The following is a 16,767-nucleotide window of genomic DNA, read 5'->3' as shown; positions in this document are numbered from 1 at the left end:
CAACCGAGAATGAAACCATAGAGAACATACCTGGAATGGGGGATAATGGGCCGTTGTGAGGCTCCAGTTGCCTCTGAGGATCAGTCGACAACAAGCCCGGGTTGATCACGATGTGGCTGACGGAAGAGCGTTGTCGTGAATGATGGCCACGGGCTGGGCGATCACTGAACGAGCTCGAAGAGCCGAATCCTGAGCGTGATGAAGCCAGCTTGAGCAACGTCGCAAGCGGCGACTTCTAATAATGGCGCCGCTTATGTCAACCGGGAATGGCGGAGGGGGGAGAGAGGCCTGTAAAGGAGCGCAACCACGAAGTTTAGGATTGCGGATGAATCCCTCTGGCAATAATGTATCTTTTTCTTTCTTGTTCGTTCGCTTCGCGCAAGGCTGCCGGCCGGATGAGCAAGGCTCGAATTGGAGAACGCAAAGGGCACCACACAGTCCCGACTTTTCCAGCTTGGCAAGGGACAGTTTCAACGGTAACGAAATGTCTTCAAAAATTGTCCCGACAATTGAACGAGGCACGGCTGTAACCGTCCTCGAAATGTGGCGCAAAGTAGGAAGGTCGTGGGCGGTCTAGCGTGTGGCAATCGGGTATCGTGATGGGTGAGATTGTGCGTCGAGAGAATCACGGTATACGAGGAATGTTCGAGGTAACGTATAAAACAGATGAGGCTTGGACGACCAGTCGATGAAGTAAGTGTAACGATGCAATGCAGTGGTGACAGAAAAAGGTTAGGTAGGGACTGACAGCCCGTATTTGTCAAAGTGGGCGGGTGATGGAATCCGCAGCAAAAGATAACCTGGCCTAGCGCAGCGCAAAATAGAATAGCTTCTGGCCCTGTTGTATCGAAGCTATCCCGGTCTGGTGGGTAGTGCAAATGGAGTGCCGTTGGGATTTCGGTGTAATTTTGGATTCAACGGCCAAGCCGGCTGCGAAGCGATTCAGTTGCAGAAGCAGATGCAGCACTGGCAGGCAGGCAGAACAAACAAGTGCGGTGCAGTGATGCGGTGCAAGGTGATGCGATGCGACAGTGAAGCGGGAGCAACAAACAGTCAACAGAAGTGCGATCGAGTGCTTGGTGGATGTCGCAATTCTGAGATGATGCGGTAGCCGACAGACGGTACACTAACGAATTAGCCGAGTCTGTTTACCTGGTATCTACCTCGTTTTCGATAACAATCTCGTATTGCGTCCCTCGCTTCTAATCCGAAAGGGAAGTCGTCGATGTTGAAGGATCGAGAACTAAAAAAATGCAATCAGTCAATTTACCCCTACGACGGCTAAGCAAAGGCCATGTGGGTGGTTGCACTCTCAGGGGGACGGACATCCATATACCTTCTCAAAAAAGGATTAGGGGATCCTAGCACATTCAAGCCAAGATGCTGCTATGCTACGCTGGGTTTGAAGTCATCCTGTAAGAATTTCCCTTCATTTTTCCTCCTCTTTTCTTCTTCTTCTCGAGACTGGCCTAGGGGATCCATATCTCATCTCACATCTCATCTCTGTGCAACAAAGATCCATGCAGGTACATGCACAAGCACAAGGATAGATACAGACTGACACAGAGTCCCTGTTTGCTTGTCTCGAAAAGATGACAAGCTGCAGTCAGCCTCTTGGTCCATTGCATGCAGCTTGAGTTACCTCACTGAGGATCGCCATGGTTTTCGGGCAGCATATGTCTTGCCCGCAATTAAGTCGCCAAAGATAAATTCAGGCATTTAGCCTTAATAGGCTTGGACCCCTATCTAAAGTGAGATGATGAAGAAAAAAAAAACGTGAAATTACGTCACAGTTCATTCTCATAAAATGTACCGAGACAATTAAACTGCGACACATGCACCTAAATTAGGTGCCTCAGTACGGGATATCACTTTATCGGCCACGTCCTGGTATGTCTCTCAGGACAAAGATGTCTTGTTCGGTTCTCTGGCAAGCTTCGATATAATTGATCCATGCTGTGGCTTCTTCCGAAATAACTGTTGCTCCTCGGTAGTATTTACTCATGACATTTCTGTAGGACTTGACCCCACATTCCTCATGCAAATTGGCCCTGGACTTTCAGTGGTTGTTGAATTTTAGGTTCAGGATTCAGGGGTGCCGCCTGTCACTTACCCGCTGGATTAATACCTACAGGTTAGCGGGTAGCGGTCGAGTCAAGACCTCGCATTTCTGAACTGCCGGAAACAAAATCTCGTCAGTCATGATTCATGAGCAAAGGCTTCAATGGACGCTCGTTTTTTGAGTTTCGAAGTATGGTAGGAGTGACTTCCTGGCTCCTCTGCCTCGCAGTGTGAGTGCCTATGATACGGTACTGGTGGGTTACAACGAATCTAAGCCAAGTCTAGATGTAATTATGTGCATATTCTAGAAACCTGTCAGTTGTGACAAATAAGCTACACGTGTTGTAGCACGTGTTCGGTTCAAGTTTCCAACTGATTTGGCGTCTTCATGGCAGTCAATTCCTATTTGTCTACAGACTATAGGTAAGTGAAGTATCTAATGTCACCACCATTCCGAGGACTATCTTACTATGCACGGTAGAAATCTCCTTTAGACTATACATGGCAATGGACTTGTCACTCATGTCACACATACTGTAAATTTCGTAAGCAAGGGTTGAGTTCATGTAGGATTTGACCGTTGGACGTAGAAGTTAGTACCTACCTAGGTAGCCAGAGTGGTGTAGGTTAAGAACAAGGTACAACCTCAACATAGGTTTATTGTGTTGCGAACAGGCACTCATGACAGTCTTTAGGCAAACTCTACAACTGTCATTATAGAATTTTCAATTTAACTGCCAGATATTTTGCTCTTATATTTGGGTCTTCATTTGCGGTTGTCCCTTGGAGAAGACCGTATGGGTCAGCACGTGACCGAAGCTACCTGTCTAATGTGTTCCCTTCTCCCCTTCCAACACTTCTAAAGCATCGTCATGTCTGCTGCAAAAGATGGCATGATACGCGTAACAAAAAGAGAGGCGAAAACGCCTCGAATTATTTGCTCACATTCGGCGGCCTCTCGCGAAACTCGCCCGAGTGCTCAGAAACCGGATGGTCAGACACCGGCATGAACTGCGACGAAGGGTTCTGGCTGATGATACGGCCTCCAAAGCATCATCGGCCTGGATATGGCCAGACCAATTCAAAGACCTGATCGATGCGGGGAAGTGCGGAAGAGTCCCTATTGACTTTTGTACTCCCCATTATTATACGAAGAAACGAATCCAAACCTCTGGATGTGCTAAAGAATAAACAGGAAATTGCACAACACGCCACGACAAAGACCTGAGCTGGCCATCTACGTCGGAAGCTTGCAGTAAATACTATCCAACATACTTGTTTGATAGAATCGAGCCGTTTTCGTCTCGCGAATTGCTGCAATGGCAATGAGAACGCATCAGACGTGGCTTGGTTTCATAAAACCTCTAGTCTCGATCAGCCAACAAACATTGCATGTCAAACCAAGTGGTTGTACTTCTAGAAAGAGAACCAATAATACTCTTTATTGTTTGCGTGGTAATTGACGAACTGGATGATGCCGGATACCGGACACTCTCACCCGGAGAGCCTCTTGATCGGGACGTGATCCAATTGATAGTTTTCCCGCATCTCCTGGAGAGACACTTTCTGCTCTCGCCTCAAATCAATCTCCCTAGTCCTTGTCAATTCGCTTCTGGTTTGACGTTGCAGTTGCAGGTTCCAGGCGCGGTCGCCAATCCAACGGCCTATGAATCACACACACTCCAACGCCGGCGCCTAGAGCTAGCCAATCAGAAGCTCGAACCCCAATGGGAGGGCGGCTATTCTATACTCAAGGATGCGCCAAGTCATTTGATTCACAGCCTATGAGCTATTGTTCAACGTTTGGACCTCAAAGGCTTTATTTAGCCATGCAGCGAATAGATGCGGGTTCCTGGATGAAAGCCAATCAAGAGGCTTTGCGCCCTTGATTCTGCTCAATCTAGATGGGATTTACGGATACCTTCAATGGGGTCCACTACCACCAACAACATGCAGGATAGCATGCAGTTGCGGGAGGTGGTACGGTATTATAGGCCGCATCTTTATTATCGATTCACTTGCCTATTGTTCCTCGCTCTATTCTTCTTTCTATTACAGTTCACCTTTTCATCTTTATTTTTTTTCCTTCCCTTGGATTCTGTTGACATTGTTTGCTTTGAACGCGAATAAGCTAAGCTACCTATTCACGTCCTATTGTTCAGGTTTCTTTCCTTTGTCACAAACAACAATCATTAACCTGCCTGTTATTTTCTTCGTTTTCTTCATTTGACTCGTTCATTCCCAAACAAAGGATCTCTTTCGTCGACATCATTTCGCTCATGCAACCGTTTTCTTCATCCATCATACAAACGACAAGATACATGATCACCGACAACTCAGCTCTACATGCTTAAAGACTAGTTGCTGTTACACTCTTTAATCTTTGTTACATCGAATCACTCACTACCGATATTTAATACATTACACTTTATACAATGAACAACGCGACCCAACCACGAGAACCTGCACAACCGCCGCCGTACTCGGGAACTCAACCCCAACGTCGAGAAGAATGGGAGGATTGGGAAGACGACGAGCCCATCACACCGATCGACGCCGGAGAGCAAGTCTTTCCTCCCCCATTGAACATCGGAGCTAGAAATTCGAAGCTTGCTGCACGACGATCATCGAGAGCGTCTGCTACAAGGGTCAATCGAGTCAAGTCACGACAGAGACAAAAGGCCCAGAATGCAAAGGCTGGCATCAAGCTCATCACCGACATGTCATCTTTCAGACGCCAAAACTACATGCCAACCCCGGTTGAACGTACTGGAAAGTTTGTTGATGCGGCTGCTCTAAAGGCATTGGAAGGAGAGCCGACCTCGGCTTCGGTAGGGAACTGGAACTGGTTCAAAAAGAGTAAAGACCAAAGCCCGGCCACTGCATCATCGCAGTCATCGGCTAGGCCAGCCCAGTCAGCTCGTACTCCGGACAACAACAAGCTTTCTCCAGATGATAGACCTATTGTTATTGGCCTAGCTTTCTCGTCTGAAGAAGCGAGCATCGCTTCCCGATACGATGCCACTCCAACACCCATCGAGCCTCCATCACAGCAGTACCTGCCTCGAAACCCTGCGAATACTTCAGTTTCGCCTCTGGTACCTGCCCAGCAGAAATCTGTGTGGTCACCCGACACCCCGGATACCGTGTCCTCATTCAGTACCATTCGCTACACTTCCAGTATATATTCACAGTTCCCGTCTCCTGGTATGACCACGGCTGGCAATGTCCCTCCCGTGCCAGCCGTTCCAGCAAACTTCAAGAAATCAGCTCATCAGAGGCTTATCAGCTTGGAGCTAGGCGGCAGGACCCCTGACGAGTCTGACGGTGGTACTCCGTGCACATTGTTCGAAGAAGATGGAACTCCAAGCCCAAACAAGCAAGTCAAGCCAAAGACGTCGGCTCTGACGCCAGACAGTGCTGCATCCAAGTCCCGTGGCTGGTGGGATCACCATGTCGTCACTCCTTTCATGGAGAACCGACTGACGTTCACTACCAGCCCAAAAGCGTACACTGAATCTCCAAAGACTATTCGAGGGGATGAATGGTGGAACAAACCGGAGAAAAAAAGCCCAGAAGGATATTATCTCACACCAAAGTTGAACCCTGCTTCATTTCAGACACCTATTGTCAAAGCCCCTACACCACGCCGAACACCGTCGCCTCGTATTGAACATACTCAGGAGAGCGAGTCCGGCCCTTCGACCGCAAGAGCATCTCCAGTTCCCGAAGCCACCACTTTCTCAGAGAAACCCCGGATTCTCGTAACAGAAGAGGAGAGCGTTAGCGAGCAGCTTCCTGCGTATTCTCCCCCCGAGAAGACAGGCCAGACTGCTCCTATTAGATACAGAGCAGTCTTCCCACCTGGACATCCGCTCCAAAGTCAGTTTCCGCCATCTCCAGCTCCAGCTCCTGCATCCCTGGGCCCCGTATCTCCAGGCCTCTCATCTACCATGTCCTCGCAACGGGCCGATCAGATGACTGATATCCCGCTCACGCCCGCTCCTCGAGACAACTTGCGTCTCTCACAAATGCCACTTCCGACACGCCCATTGGGTACAGCAGTGCCACGTGAGCACCCACACAGCGATGCTGGTTTTGTGACTAAAACCGAGCGGCAGAGACGTCGTAACGAAAAGGAAGAATCTGTTGCTCGTCGCCTGGGTGGTTTCTGGAGAGGCAGAGGATGTATTCCAAAGAGAGGTTGCTTTGGCCGAACGGGGCGAGAGGGTCGCCAACGACGTCGAGTCTGGATGATTGTTCTAGGAATTCTTCTCGTCATCATAATTCTGGCGATCACTCTGGGTGTGGTTTTGACGCGACCCAAGCATTCGGAAGAAGTGCCATCAATTTGGGTTAACTTGACAGACTTTCCACCCATGCCTACAGGAGACCTGTCTATCGTTGGACCAGACAATACCGCTGAAAGAAGTGGCTGCACTGAGCCATCTACCATGTGGAGCTGCTCTCTGCCCAAAGAACAGCATGACTCCGTGAAGCCTTACAACGCCAACCAGCCCACTATCATGATGCAGATTCAGTGGGATAACAGTACCCGCAAGAACTGGGATACCCCCAACGGAGATGCACCTTCAGTGAAGGCACGCCGAAGCATGGGAAGCGCTGTGAATGCAGGAAACATCATTCGAGCACGTCAGACACCCGATTTCAACCCTAGTCCTGATCCACCCCAGTTCAAGGAAATGTGGTTTTTGGGAAACACCACCGACGGTATCGTGTCTGATGAAAAAGGAGGCGAGGCTACCCCTTTTTACATCAGCTTGATTGACCCTGCTGAAGAGGACGCGCGCAAAGAGCTTACCAAGCGACAAACTGCGGCAGATTTGAACGTCAGCATCCCTGACCTCCTTCCATCACCCGACCTCACCCAAGATGGTGCTCCTAAGCCTGCAGTGCTTCTTCCACAGCCAGTCCAACAGCCAGTGCGCCTCTACGACCGCGGTCTTGAGACGGAACACTATGGGTTTTACACATACTTCAAGCGTACCATCTTCCTCAAGTCCATATCAGTCCTCAACGACACCAAAGAGGGCGACATCCCGCTAGATGAGGATGGTGGTTGCAAGCAGACAGAAGCAAATTTCATTGTGACGTGGGCCGAGACGCGCCTGCTCGTTCAGATCTGGACACGCACTTTGGCTGCCAACCAGTCGAAACTGATCGATTCTAATGGAAAAGGTGGCATCGACGGTTCAGCAGAGCTCATCCGACCAGGAACGATGCCGTACCCTGTCACAGTCACCATGGACACACATGGAGGAGACCCGGCAAAGAAGTTTGTTTGGGATTGGCCTATCGACGACAGACAAAAGATTGATGCTGAGAAGCCTGAGCTGCTCGCTAACAACATTGGGATGGGCGGTTCGTGGATCAACAAGAGAGCAGGAGGTGACGAGAAATTCGGCGGATTCGACGGCGGGACTGGAGGATGTCAGTGCATGTGGAAAAACTGGATATGAGTATCCTATTACTTTTAATCTGATTAATGACGAGATGCATGAAGCATCACCTATGGAAGCATTGGAACAGGCGTCACGGTACAAACAAGCCCAAAAGGCATTATGATTTACTAGCTACCAAAATTGAAATTATTTGAACACTCTGAAACTTTGCTATGCTTGTATTCTCTCTAGTATTATTTATTATATATTTAACTTTGCCATATGATATGTCTATCTTCATACCTACCTACGTTGGAGTATTGGGTTAGAACTTCCTCCCCACGCGCCGAGGGTGGGGCCGTTCGTTTGCCGCATCTAAATTTCAACATCACTTGGTCTCGCATAACTCATGCCTCATAAGATGCGGTCTCTCTTATTACCTGGTCATAAGAGGACCTTACTAGGCGGTATCTCGCGACAGAGGCGCCTCCTAACAACCCTCGCAATTGAAACATCATGCGACGACACAGGCGTCGCTGTCCTTCGTCACACCTCACAATCAACAGAACTTCTCTTTAACGAACGCATATCCTCCGATAACCGCGCTTTTAAAGGAATCCACCCTATTGTAGCAGCGAAAGGTCACAGTGTATCTTTAGCACCGCTTGTTCGTCGTGCGCTGAACGCTTTACCAGCTGCAGAAGATGGGGACAATAAGAGAATCTGTTACGCTAGTGGCGTGAGAAAACAGGTTCCGGACTTTGTGTCTGTGACTCGCGGACCTGGAATGCGTTCGAATTTAGGAATCGGCTTGGATATGGCAAAGGGACTGGCTGTTGCTTGGGACGTACCATTGGTGGGTGTTCATCATATGCAGGCTCATGCTCTGACACCACGACTGGCGAGAGCATTGGGAATGAGTATGGGTGAAGCAGAAGAGTCCAGAAAAGGACCCGAGTTTCCTTTTCTCTCTCTTCTTGTTTCCGGGGGGCATACGCAGCTTGTTCACTCAACAGGTCTGACAGATCACTCCATAATCGCTACGAGCGGTGATATTGCCATTGGAAACCTCCTTGACCAGACAGCTCGTGATATCTTGCCGTCTGAGGTATTCGATGCAAGCGAGCATGTTATGTACGGGCGTCTTCTAGAAGCCTTTGCCTTTCCAACAGGCGCCGATACAACTTCTGCTTATGAAGCTGTCTTTACGCCGCCGGCTTCTCGTTCTGAAGAAATGACTCCTGTATCTACAGGCTACGACTGGAACATCCCCACGCCTTTTCGACAAAGTCGAAAGCTTGCTTTCTCTTTCAGCAGTATCTATACCCACGTCCATGACATCGCAACAGCCCGCCCTTCCATGTCCACTTCTGAACGCCGTGCTCTGGCACAGCACACCATGATGGCAGCATTCGTTCACCTTGCAGGGCGACTATGTATCGCCCTTGACGATAAACCTGAGCTACAGGCTGCAAAGACCCTTGTCATGGCGGGTGGTGTTGCGAGCAACAAGTTTCTCATGCATGTTCTACGGTCCATGTTGGCTATCAGGGGCTACGAGGGAATAGAGATTGTTGCACCGCCCGTGGAGCTGTGTACCGACAATGCGGCCATGATAGCTTGGACAGGCATAGAGATGTTCCAGGCCGGGTACGAGTCTGAGTTGAGTATTACGGGGATTGGGAAGTGGCCTATGGATCCTGAGGTTGGAGACGGGATATTGGGTGTTGATGGCTGGATAAAAAGAGTCTGAAGGAGTAACGACTGGAAATTTATGAGCATATCTGTACTATCACATGCATCGTGTGCACTACCAGCGTGGGCGGTGTTTGTGCCAGAGTTGTATAATTACTCTTTCTTTTATGAGGATATCGTCACCAAGCGCTGAAAATTCTAGATGTCTTGTCTTTGAAGAGAAAACCCCATTGTAATATTTACTACAAGGCCCATCTGGAGCTCCACGCCCTGTGCCGGGTGAGTGCAAGCTTCCCTCTATCATCACGCTATATCCATGTGTACGCCTCACCTCACAGGCCAAGGCCTTCATCCCCAGTACTAGAGTCCTCTTCAGAGTTGGAGGGGCCAGGGTTCTCCGAGGCCCCAGCATCCACTGCAGGCTTCGGAAGAATTTTGCGATATCCATCACTGGTAGCATACTTTGGACGAATTGTGCGATATCCATTAGCAGGATCCTGTGGAAGAATTTCGCTATATTCATCACCGGCAGTAGCTTCCTAAGTCAACTTGCTTGTCACGTTGGTGAACTCGCCCTTTTCCAGCTTTGTCTTCCAGAAGATGGGGTTGGTATCGTTGAAGCCGTGCTTCACCCAGCCCTCCTCCTTGACATGGTACAGGTTAATGTAACCACCAGAGTAAGCATCTCGGTGGGTGGCGGCCAAAATACTTCGCTTTCCAAGCTCAAGGGCCTCCTCGTCTGATAGTTCGTACTTGTACTCGGCGTCGAGCACACCATAGGCGAATGTCTGACCTGATCCAACACAGAAGAGGTTGCCTGCCAGGCGAGTGCCATCGCTGTCGACGTAGTAAAGGGCAGGACCCTCTTCCTTGGTAACACCAGCGCACATGGTGCCCATGCTGAGGCCCATACCCTTGTAGCTGTAGACGAGGTTGGCGAGGATCTTGCTGGCTGCGGCAACGCTGATGCGGCGCTTGTGTCGGAGCTCGTGGAGGCGGCACTGCATGCCGAGCCAGGCGAGCCAGTACTGGCAGTCTGCAGCACCACCAGCCATGGTTCCCAGCAGGACGCTGTTGATCTCAATGACCTTCTTGACGGTTTGCGAGGCGATCCAGTTGCCGGCTGTGGCTCGAGAGTCGGTAGCGACGATGATACCGCCCTGGAAGCGGAAGGCGAGGGTGGTGGTTCCGTGAGCGATCTTGATGGGGCAGTTGGGGTTGGATCGGTCATCTGTGGCAGCGCGGAGCCATGATGAGGGCTGCAAGCAAGAGATTGTTAGTCTGGCCGCCAGACATAGAGGGTAGAGCTAGGTTTAGATAGCTCCATGCTTCAATGACCAACCTGAGCAACGGGAGGCATGGCAAACTTGATCGAGAGATCACCACCCATAGAGTTCAGGAGCTCATCCTGCTCGTCGAGAGGCTCGTTCTGCTCGTACGAGGACCGGCTGTATTGCGAGACAAGGGAATTCATATTGGCTGTATCGGAGGAGGAGTCGGAAGTTTATCGACTTGTAATGATGGGTCGAAGCTGATGCTGTTCAAGTGCCTCGGGTCCTAGAGCTTTCGGTGACTTTTAGACGACCGAAATAAGCCTTGCCCTAGTTGACAAATACTGAGGCTATCGAGTCGGGATGTTATCGTTATATCGTGATCGAGATTGGTGCTGTTGGCGTTGAAAGGTGGGTGATGGGTTGTCGAGGTGGAAATGGAGGTGGGAATGCGTAGCTCCAGACAAGGAAGCTGAGGCTCAGGCAGCTTCCAATGCGCGCGTCAACTGAACCTCCAAATTCGGTACGTACCGCGGGCGTTCCAGTGACGCTGTCCCCCTCAAATGGAAAGTGTAGTGGCCTTGTGCTGTCTGGCTAGTTGCCTCAGAATTCAGGCACTCACAATACACCATCAATATCAAGAAATGCAAGTTCTCTGCCTTTCAAATTATCATCACAGTCGCTGACTTTATGATTTTTAAACATAAGTTTTACTCATTGATTGCTTCTTAGGTTCCATGCCAAGTTTCCCAATTCCATATCCTCATACCCAATTTACGCCTAAGAAAACCGTCAAACGAGGATATCGCACTCGCTCATAACCACACACCCCTTTTGCTTGATCGAGCATCTCCCTCCATCCTCAGTTCATGAAAGAACGCATAACCCCATTCTCCAACGTGAAATCAGATATTACTAAGATTTGCGTTCGAATCTAGACAAAGAAAAAAGAATGACGTGAAAAGAAACATCATGTAGAACGAGTATTAACCTTTAGACTCGTGTAAAATGAAAACATCCCCTTCGACACCATAACTGTTCCAGCTCAAGGGTTTGGTGTCACTTCCCGGCTGGTTCGTCCATCTCGCTTGCTCATGAAGCTTCGACGCATGTGAGCCTTGGGGCTGTCCGGGACCAAGTTTGTTTCATTCGACTGGAAACTGCTCTTGAGTGTCACAGTTCCGCTGCCGACAGATAGCTCCTTGGCGATAGAAGAACCTGACTCATCGACAAAGTAGATATGCTCGCCTAGGTCATCATCGCTGCTAAAAGTGTGTTGTCCTTTGGCCTCGATCTTGAATTGTGTATCAGGCGAGCATGGGACCTTGAATGTCTCCCCAAACGTCCATTGTCCACTATTGGACTTGAAGTGCTTGGTCTTACCCACAGTCTTCTCCTTGGGGTTGAGCTGTGTGATAACAATATATAGATCAGATGCAGGAGGAAAGCCTGAAGCGTCCACCACAGTGAAGGAAGCCGTGCCGCTCGGCGCAGCTCCTGGGTTGGCGCTGTGGACTGATGACTGGCCGATACTCTTCGACCTCACATGGCCATTGCTGGTAGGGGGTCGGCTACCGTTTGAGCTACCGTCCTCGTTGATGGCAGGCGACCGGCGAAGTCCGCCATTGGCACCAGCGCTACCGTTGGGACTCAGTCCTTGAGGTTCAACAGTTTCACTGTCTTCTTCAATGACATCGTTGTTGTTGTTATCCTTTTTGTTGAAGATACCACGACGGAGGAATGACGCTCCCCTGCCGACACCGTGGCCAACAACTCCCGCCACAGCAGCACCGCCCTTGATAGGTGCACCAGCGACACCAGTGACAATACGCCCAGGAGCTGACGAGAAAGTGCCACCAAAGGTGGATGTGCCCTGGCGTGCTCGCTGAACATAGGCAGGTCGGAACAGAAGTCGGATGCGTACGCTTCCTGACTTGCCGTCAAGGATATATCTGGTCTCTGATGGTCTAAATGGATCTAGTGATTCGAGGTTGATGTCGGCTGCACCCAAGAAGTCGGGCTTGTCCGCAAAATCATAATCCCACACAGTCAACTTAAACTGTGCAGAAGTCCTTGAAGGAACATTGACCTCGAAGTACTCGTTCCATGTGGGGTTCAATGTCTTCTTCTGCACCTTGGTCTTGTGAATCTCCTGGCCGTTAAGCTCAAATTTGCAGTAAGGATCACTCTTGCCATTGCGGTCAGCTGAAGGAAGCTCGGCAGCATCAAGAACATCAACACGAAGTGTACCCATGTTGTTAATACTTTCGCTTGGGTCGAGTTGCATCCTGACGGGAATATACTTCAAGCTGACTTTGACGCTTGCAGGACGTCCATCCTCGCCCTTGAGCTTCAAAGTTGTCGGGTTGTTCTGTCGATGTGTTAGTTCAGGGAGTTTCGTGGGATATTTGTTGAAATCTTACCAAACATTGCTTGAGAGTTTCCAGAGTGTTGCCAGCGAGCGATGCTAGGAGATCGTCATCGTCGTCACCCTTCTTGCGAGCTCGAAGAGTAAGTCGGGAGAAGTCGAGCTCACGAATGAAGCAATCGCCAATCTCTTCGAACTTGTGGTGTTTGCTGCGAGCAGTGGAAGAAATATAAGACGGGTATGCCATGTCGTCTACAAGAACCTCCAAGTGACTGTGGCTTTCAGGCATCTCTGCCTCCATGAGTCGGAAGATGAGCAAACCACTTTCGTACTTGAGAAGCTCCTCGGGAGAAAGTCGGACTTTGCGAGGGCCCTTGGGCATTTCGATCGAAGGACGCCCAACCGTAGTAGGTGTAGGAGGCTCCAGGTGGTTCTCCTTGGGCTTGTCCAAGCTGGCATTGAACTTGCCAGCTTCAGCAGATCTTTGAGGAGTAGGAGATTGCTCCTCTCCAGAGGAAGAATCTTTGTCCTTCTCTGCCTCTCTCTCCTTCTCATTCTCCTTCTCATTCTCCTTCTCTTCTTCCTCTTCATCCTCAGGATCAGCAACATTCAAGCAAGGGTAGAAGGCAACCGTGTAATGCAGGATACCCTTGGCGATGCCTTTGCCGTGGAGACGAAGACCGTCTTCTCGGAGCTGTTTCCTGTCATGGACTAGATACTCGCCAGTTTCGTCTTGAGCAACATAGTCGGCAGCGAAGAGCTCAATCATTCCAAGACTGCGGTCTTTTCCAACCTTTTCCGTGTCCATGACCTCCAAGGCAAGTCTGTCTCGAGCTGAGTGAATGGGTACATACAGAACCTCGTCCCACTCGGGGTTCAGATCGTTTCGGAAAGTGACAGTTCGTGCCTTTTCAATACCAGAGAGCAGAATTCGAGTGTAAGGATCTGACTTGCCGAAAGCCTCAAAGTTTCGGAGATCAGTAGCCTTCTTGAAATGCAGGCGCATGACACCGATAGGGGTAACATAGCCACCAGTGCTCGCCACACCAGAGATGGCGACTGGTCTCCACTGCGCCATCATCTTGACGCGACCAGTGTGAGCACCGTGGAGGTTGTACCATTCCTTGCCTTGCTCCATGCACTCGAGCATCTCATCGAGCTTGATCTGGTATTTTCCAAGAACTTGGTCACCTGCAAGGTCACGGTCGTCCTTGACTGTAAGACCAAGTTTAGCCTTCTTTCGGTCGGTAATAAGAATCTCCTTTGAACCATTGTCCCAGATAGGATTGTTGGTACGCTTCAGCTTCTTGGTTTGATGGACTTCTTTACCGTTCAAGAACATAACGGCGTAGGGGTTGAGTGATCCTACAAGACTCTTGGTACCATCCAAATCCTTGGCCTGTTCCACAGTAAATCGGAGAATACCCTGGTTCGAAGGGGGCGGCGGCTCGTCTTGCCCCTCTGCATTCTTGACAGTCTCAAGCACAGGAAAGAAACGGACATCACACGAAACAATACCGCGGGCCTTGCCGTCAGAAATGACCTCTAATCGCTGGTTCTCGTGGACATTGAGCTCTTCAATACTTTCAAGTTGGAAAGTGGCGACACCAAGTTCCTTGGACTTGCGGAAATCGTTGTGGTCAAAGATTTGTATATCCAAGGTGTCGCTGAAAGATGTGATGATGATGTAGTGCGTCTCGTTCCATCTGGGGTTGGGGTTGTCCGGAACGACCTTTGTTCGGGCAAGTTCTTGGCGTCGGCTCAAACTCAAGGATGCGTAAGGGTCAACGGTGCCACCGAAGTTGTCACTGTTCTTGAGACCATGAGCGCCGTGAAGAGTCACTGCAACGACACCAATAGCTTGGTCGACTGGCGAGCCAGCAAGCATCTTGGCGACCTCGATGGGAAAGACCTTTGGCGCATACATCATGGGAGCTAAGTTGCCGTGGATTTGCTCTAGGATGAATCCCTCTAGACCAGGAATGAAATTGATGTCGAAACCAAAGTTGTCACCACCAAGAGGCTTGCAGACATAGTCGATGGTCGGTCGTTCCAGGAAGCACATTTCAATACGGTCGATATGAGGGAAAGGGATTTGCAGCTTGATCTTGAGTCGCATAATACCAGAGAAGGCCATATCCTCGACAATGACGTCGAGTCCCTTGCTGATCATGGCCTTTCCAATTCGAATCTCAAGCACAACCTTTGGGTTAATTTTGTTCTTGAGCTGGCGAGAAGTCATATCGTCGGTGTCGTTAGGGGTAAAGCTGAATTTCCAGTCCATCATGACAACATCGTCCTCAGTCTTGGGGTAAGTCTTGACATGCTCCATGCGAGGAGGCTTAGACCCCAGTGTAAACGTCTTGAGCTTCAAGCTGTCCAGGAATGCAGGAGTAGCAGAACTTAGAACTTGGTCAACAGAGTTAATAATGGTCTGAGCAAGAACTGGTTGGTAAATAGGCCAGAACTTGACCATGAAGGAGTTGATCCATTCGAGAGATTCGTTGTCGTTCTCGAGCCTCTTGAGGGCCATTTCGCGAGAGATGTCGTCTCGGAAGTTACGTCGTACTCTTCTTAGAGATGTTCGATAGTAAGTAGAGCAGAAACACATGACAATAAGAACCCAGCCAAGTCCGCCGCCAAAGACAGCGACAAGCCAGGAAGTGACACATGCGAATATGATGACGCCCGTGTTGTGGTACCAATCTGGCCTTGTCAGTGATTTCTATGCGCTTACAGCTGGCATTGATGCTTACCACCGTATAGAGTATCCGGAAGCTGTGACTCGACCCAGGTTGCGTGATCAAGCAGACTATCTTGCGCCGTTGCATCGTCCTCTGGCCATCCCAGCTGCGGAGCCCATCCTGTTCTTGAGTATGGTACTTCTTCGCTTTCGGGATCGGCACCGTCTGCAAGTGGTTTGCCCTGTTCGTCGCGAGCAACGTCTAGGACTCCTTCCTTGCTGGCTTCCGGTAGGTCTTCGGTGGGGCCGGTGCCATCATCGACGTCGGTGATTATGGCAGCGCCCTTGGGGCGTCTGCTCTGTTGAAGCTCACGTGGAATGGCCTGCGCAGAAGCATTGTTAGTTTGTAGTCGCCGCGGATGCAAGGGAGAAAGTGCGTACAGCTTTGGCTTGAGCTTTCTTCTGTTCTGGGCTCGCATCAGGATCGAAAGTGAAAGCAGCGACGCCGGCATTCCGAGACGCCTGAACGATGGACTTTTGGGCATCATCTGCGGTGACGTTGCTTTGGGGATCGGCGGCGGCCTCAACGACACCCTGCTGCTTGAGCTCTTCGGCTTCTCTGGCGGTTGACATGACGTTGTGCCGAGCAGCGTTGCTGCGGTTGCTGCTGGAACGTGTTGCTATGGAATGTTTGTATTGTTCGCGGTTGTCAATTGGTGCGGATTGAACTCGAGGAACCGTCGCAAAGCATTCAAGTAATGAGGGCGATTTCGAACGGCCCTTGTGAGGTCAGTGGGCGACCAAGGTGGTGCGTGCAAGGTTGCGATGCCCTGATAGTTTGTAGCTGTTAACTTAGCTTATAGCTGTGAGCTTGGACATGAGCTGAGCTAGTGTATTAGCTTTGGGTAAGTTGTTTGCGTGCCTAGCTGGTGAGGCCAGCAAATGGAAGGCAGCGAGAGATTAGCTAGGAAATGAAAGGAAAAAAAGAAGAGAATGAGAATGAAGGAGGGGGTAAGTAGAAGAGAGGGTGAAGAAGGATGTAAGAAGCCAAGCCAAGCCGAAGGAATTGGGATGGAGGTGGAGGGAAACCTGGCACCAAGTTGACAAGACGTGGAAGACCAGGTTAGGCCAGGTCTGGGCTGGAGGTATAGGTACAGCCTATATTGTGCAACCTGCAGCTGCAGCTCAGTGTTAGGCCCAAGGAATGGCTTTCTACCAAGCTTGAGTCGAGTTGCGCCGAATGCTGATCGACGGCGCACAGGTCGCTGATAGCCGAATACAGTTTCG

At 50.1% G+C, this 16,767-nt stretch overlaps 5 protein-coding genes across 5 annotated transcripts; 2 read left to right on the top strand and 3 right to left on the bottom strand.

Moving 5' to 3' along the window:
• Positions 1-2,365: 2,365 nt before the first annotated feature.
• Positions 2,366-3,069, bottom strand: FGSG_13013 (uncharacterized protein; the record flags this gene model as incomplete). Its single annotated transcript, XM_011328249.1, is given in 4 exon segments — positions 2,366-2,478; positions 2,531-2,595; positions 2,597-2,661; positions 3,007-3,069. Coding segments are annotated over 4 exon segments (306 nt in total).
• A 1,427-nt stretch (positions 3,070-4,496) lies between these two features.
• FGSG_13012 (uncharacterized protein) lies at positions 4,497-7,541 on the top strand (the record flags this gene model as incomplete). Its single annotated transcript, XM_011328248.1, has 1 exon — positions 4,497-7,541. The coding sequence occupies one exon, from the start codon at positions 4,497-4,499 to the stop codon at positions 7,539-7,541; it is 3,045 nt and encodes a 1,014-aa protein (XP_011326550.1).
• Positions 7,542-7,872: 331 nt separating this feature from the next.
• FGSG_13011 (uncharacterized protein) lies at positions 7,873-9,217 on the top strand (the record flags this gene model as incomplete). The annotated part of the gene is made up of 1 exon (XM_011328247.1): positions 7,873-9,217. The coding sequence occupies one exon, from the start codon at positions 7,873-7,875 to the stop codon at positions 9,214-9,216; it is 1,344 nt and encodes a 447-aa protein (XP_011326549.1). The 3' UTR covers position 9,217.
• A 480-nt stretch (positions 9,218-9,697) lies between these two features.
• Positions 9,698-10,632, bottom strand: FGSG_06886 (proteasome component PRE2 precursor; the record flags this gene model as incomplete). The annotated part of the gene is made up of 2 exons (XM_011328246.1): positions 9,698-10,417; positions 10,501-10,632. The coding sequence occupies 2 exons, from the start codon at positions 10,630-10,632 to the stop codon at positions 9,698-9,700; spliced, it is 852 nt and encodes a 283-aa protein (XP_011326548.1).
• Positions 10,633-11,123: 491 nt separating this feature from the next.
• On the bottom strand, positions 11,124-16,113 carry FGSG_06885 (uncharacterized protein; the record flags this gene model as incomplete). The annotated part of the gene is made up of 4 exons (XM_011328245.1): positions 11,124-12,800; positions 12,853-15,365; positions 15,554-15,863; positions 15,922-16,113. 4 exons carry the CDS (start codon positions 16,111-16,113, stop codon positions 11,475-11,477), a joined length of 4,341 nt encoding a protein of 1,446 aa, XP_011326547.1. The 3' UTR covers positions 11,124-11,474.
• Between the last annotated feature and the right edge of the window lie 654 nt (positions 16,114-16,767).

The sequence above is a fragment of the Fusarium graminearum genome, chromosome 4 (assembly GCF_000240135.3).
Source record: "Fusarium graminearum PH-1 chromosome 4, whole genome shotgun sequence".
Taxonomy (NCBI): domain Eukaryota; kingdom Fungi; phylum Ascomycota; class Sordariomycetes; order Hypocreales; family Nectriaceae; genus Fusarium; species Fusarium graminearum.
This window is presented reverse-complemented; position numbering and strand designations above follow the sequence as displayed.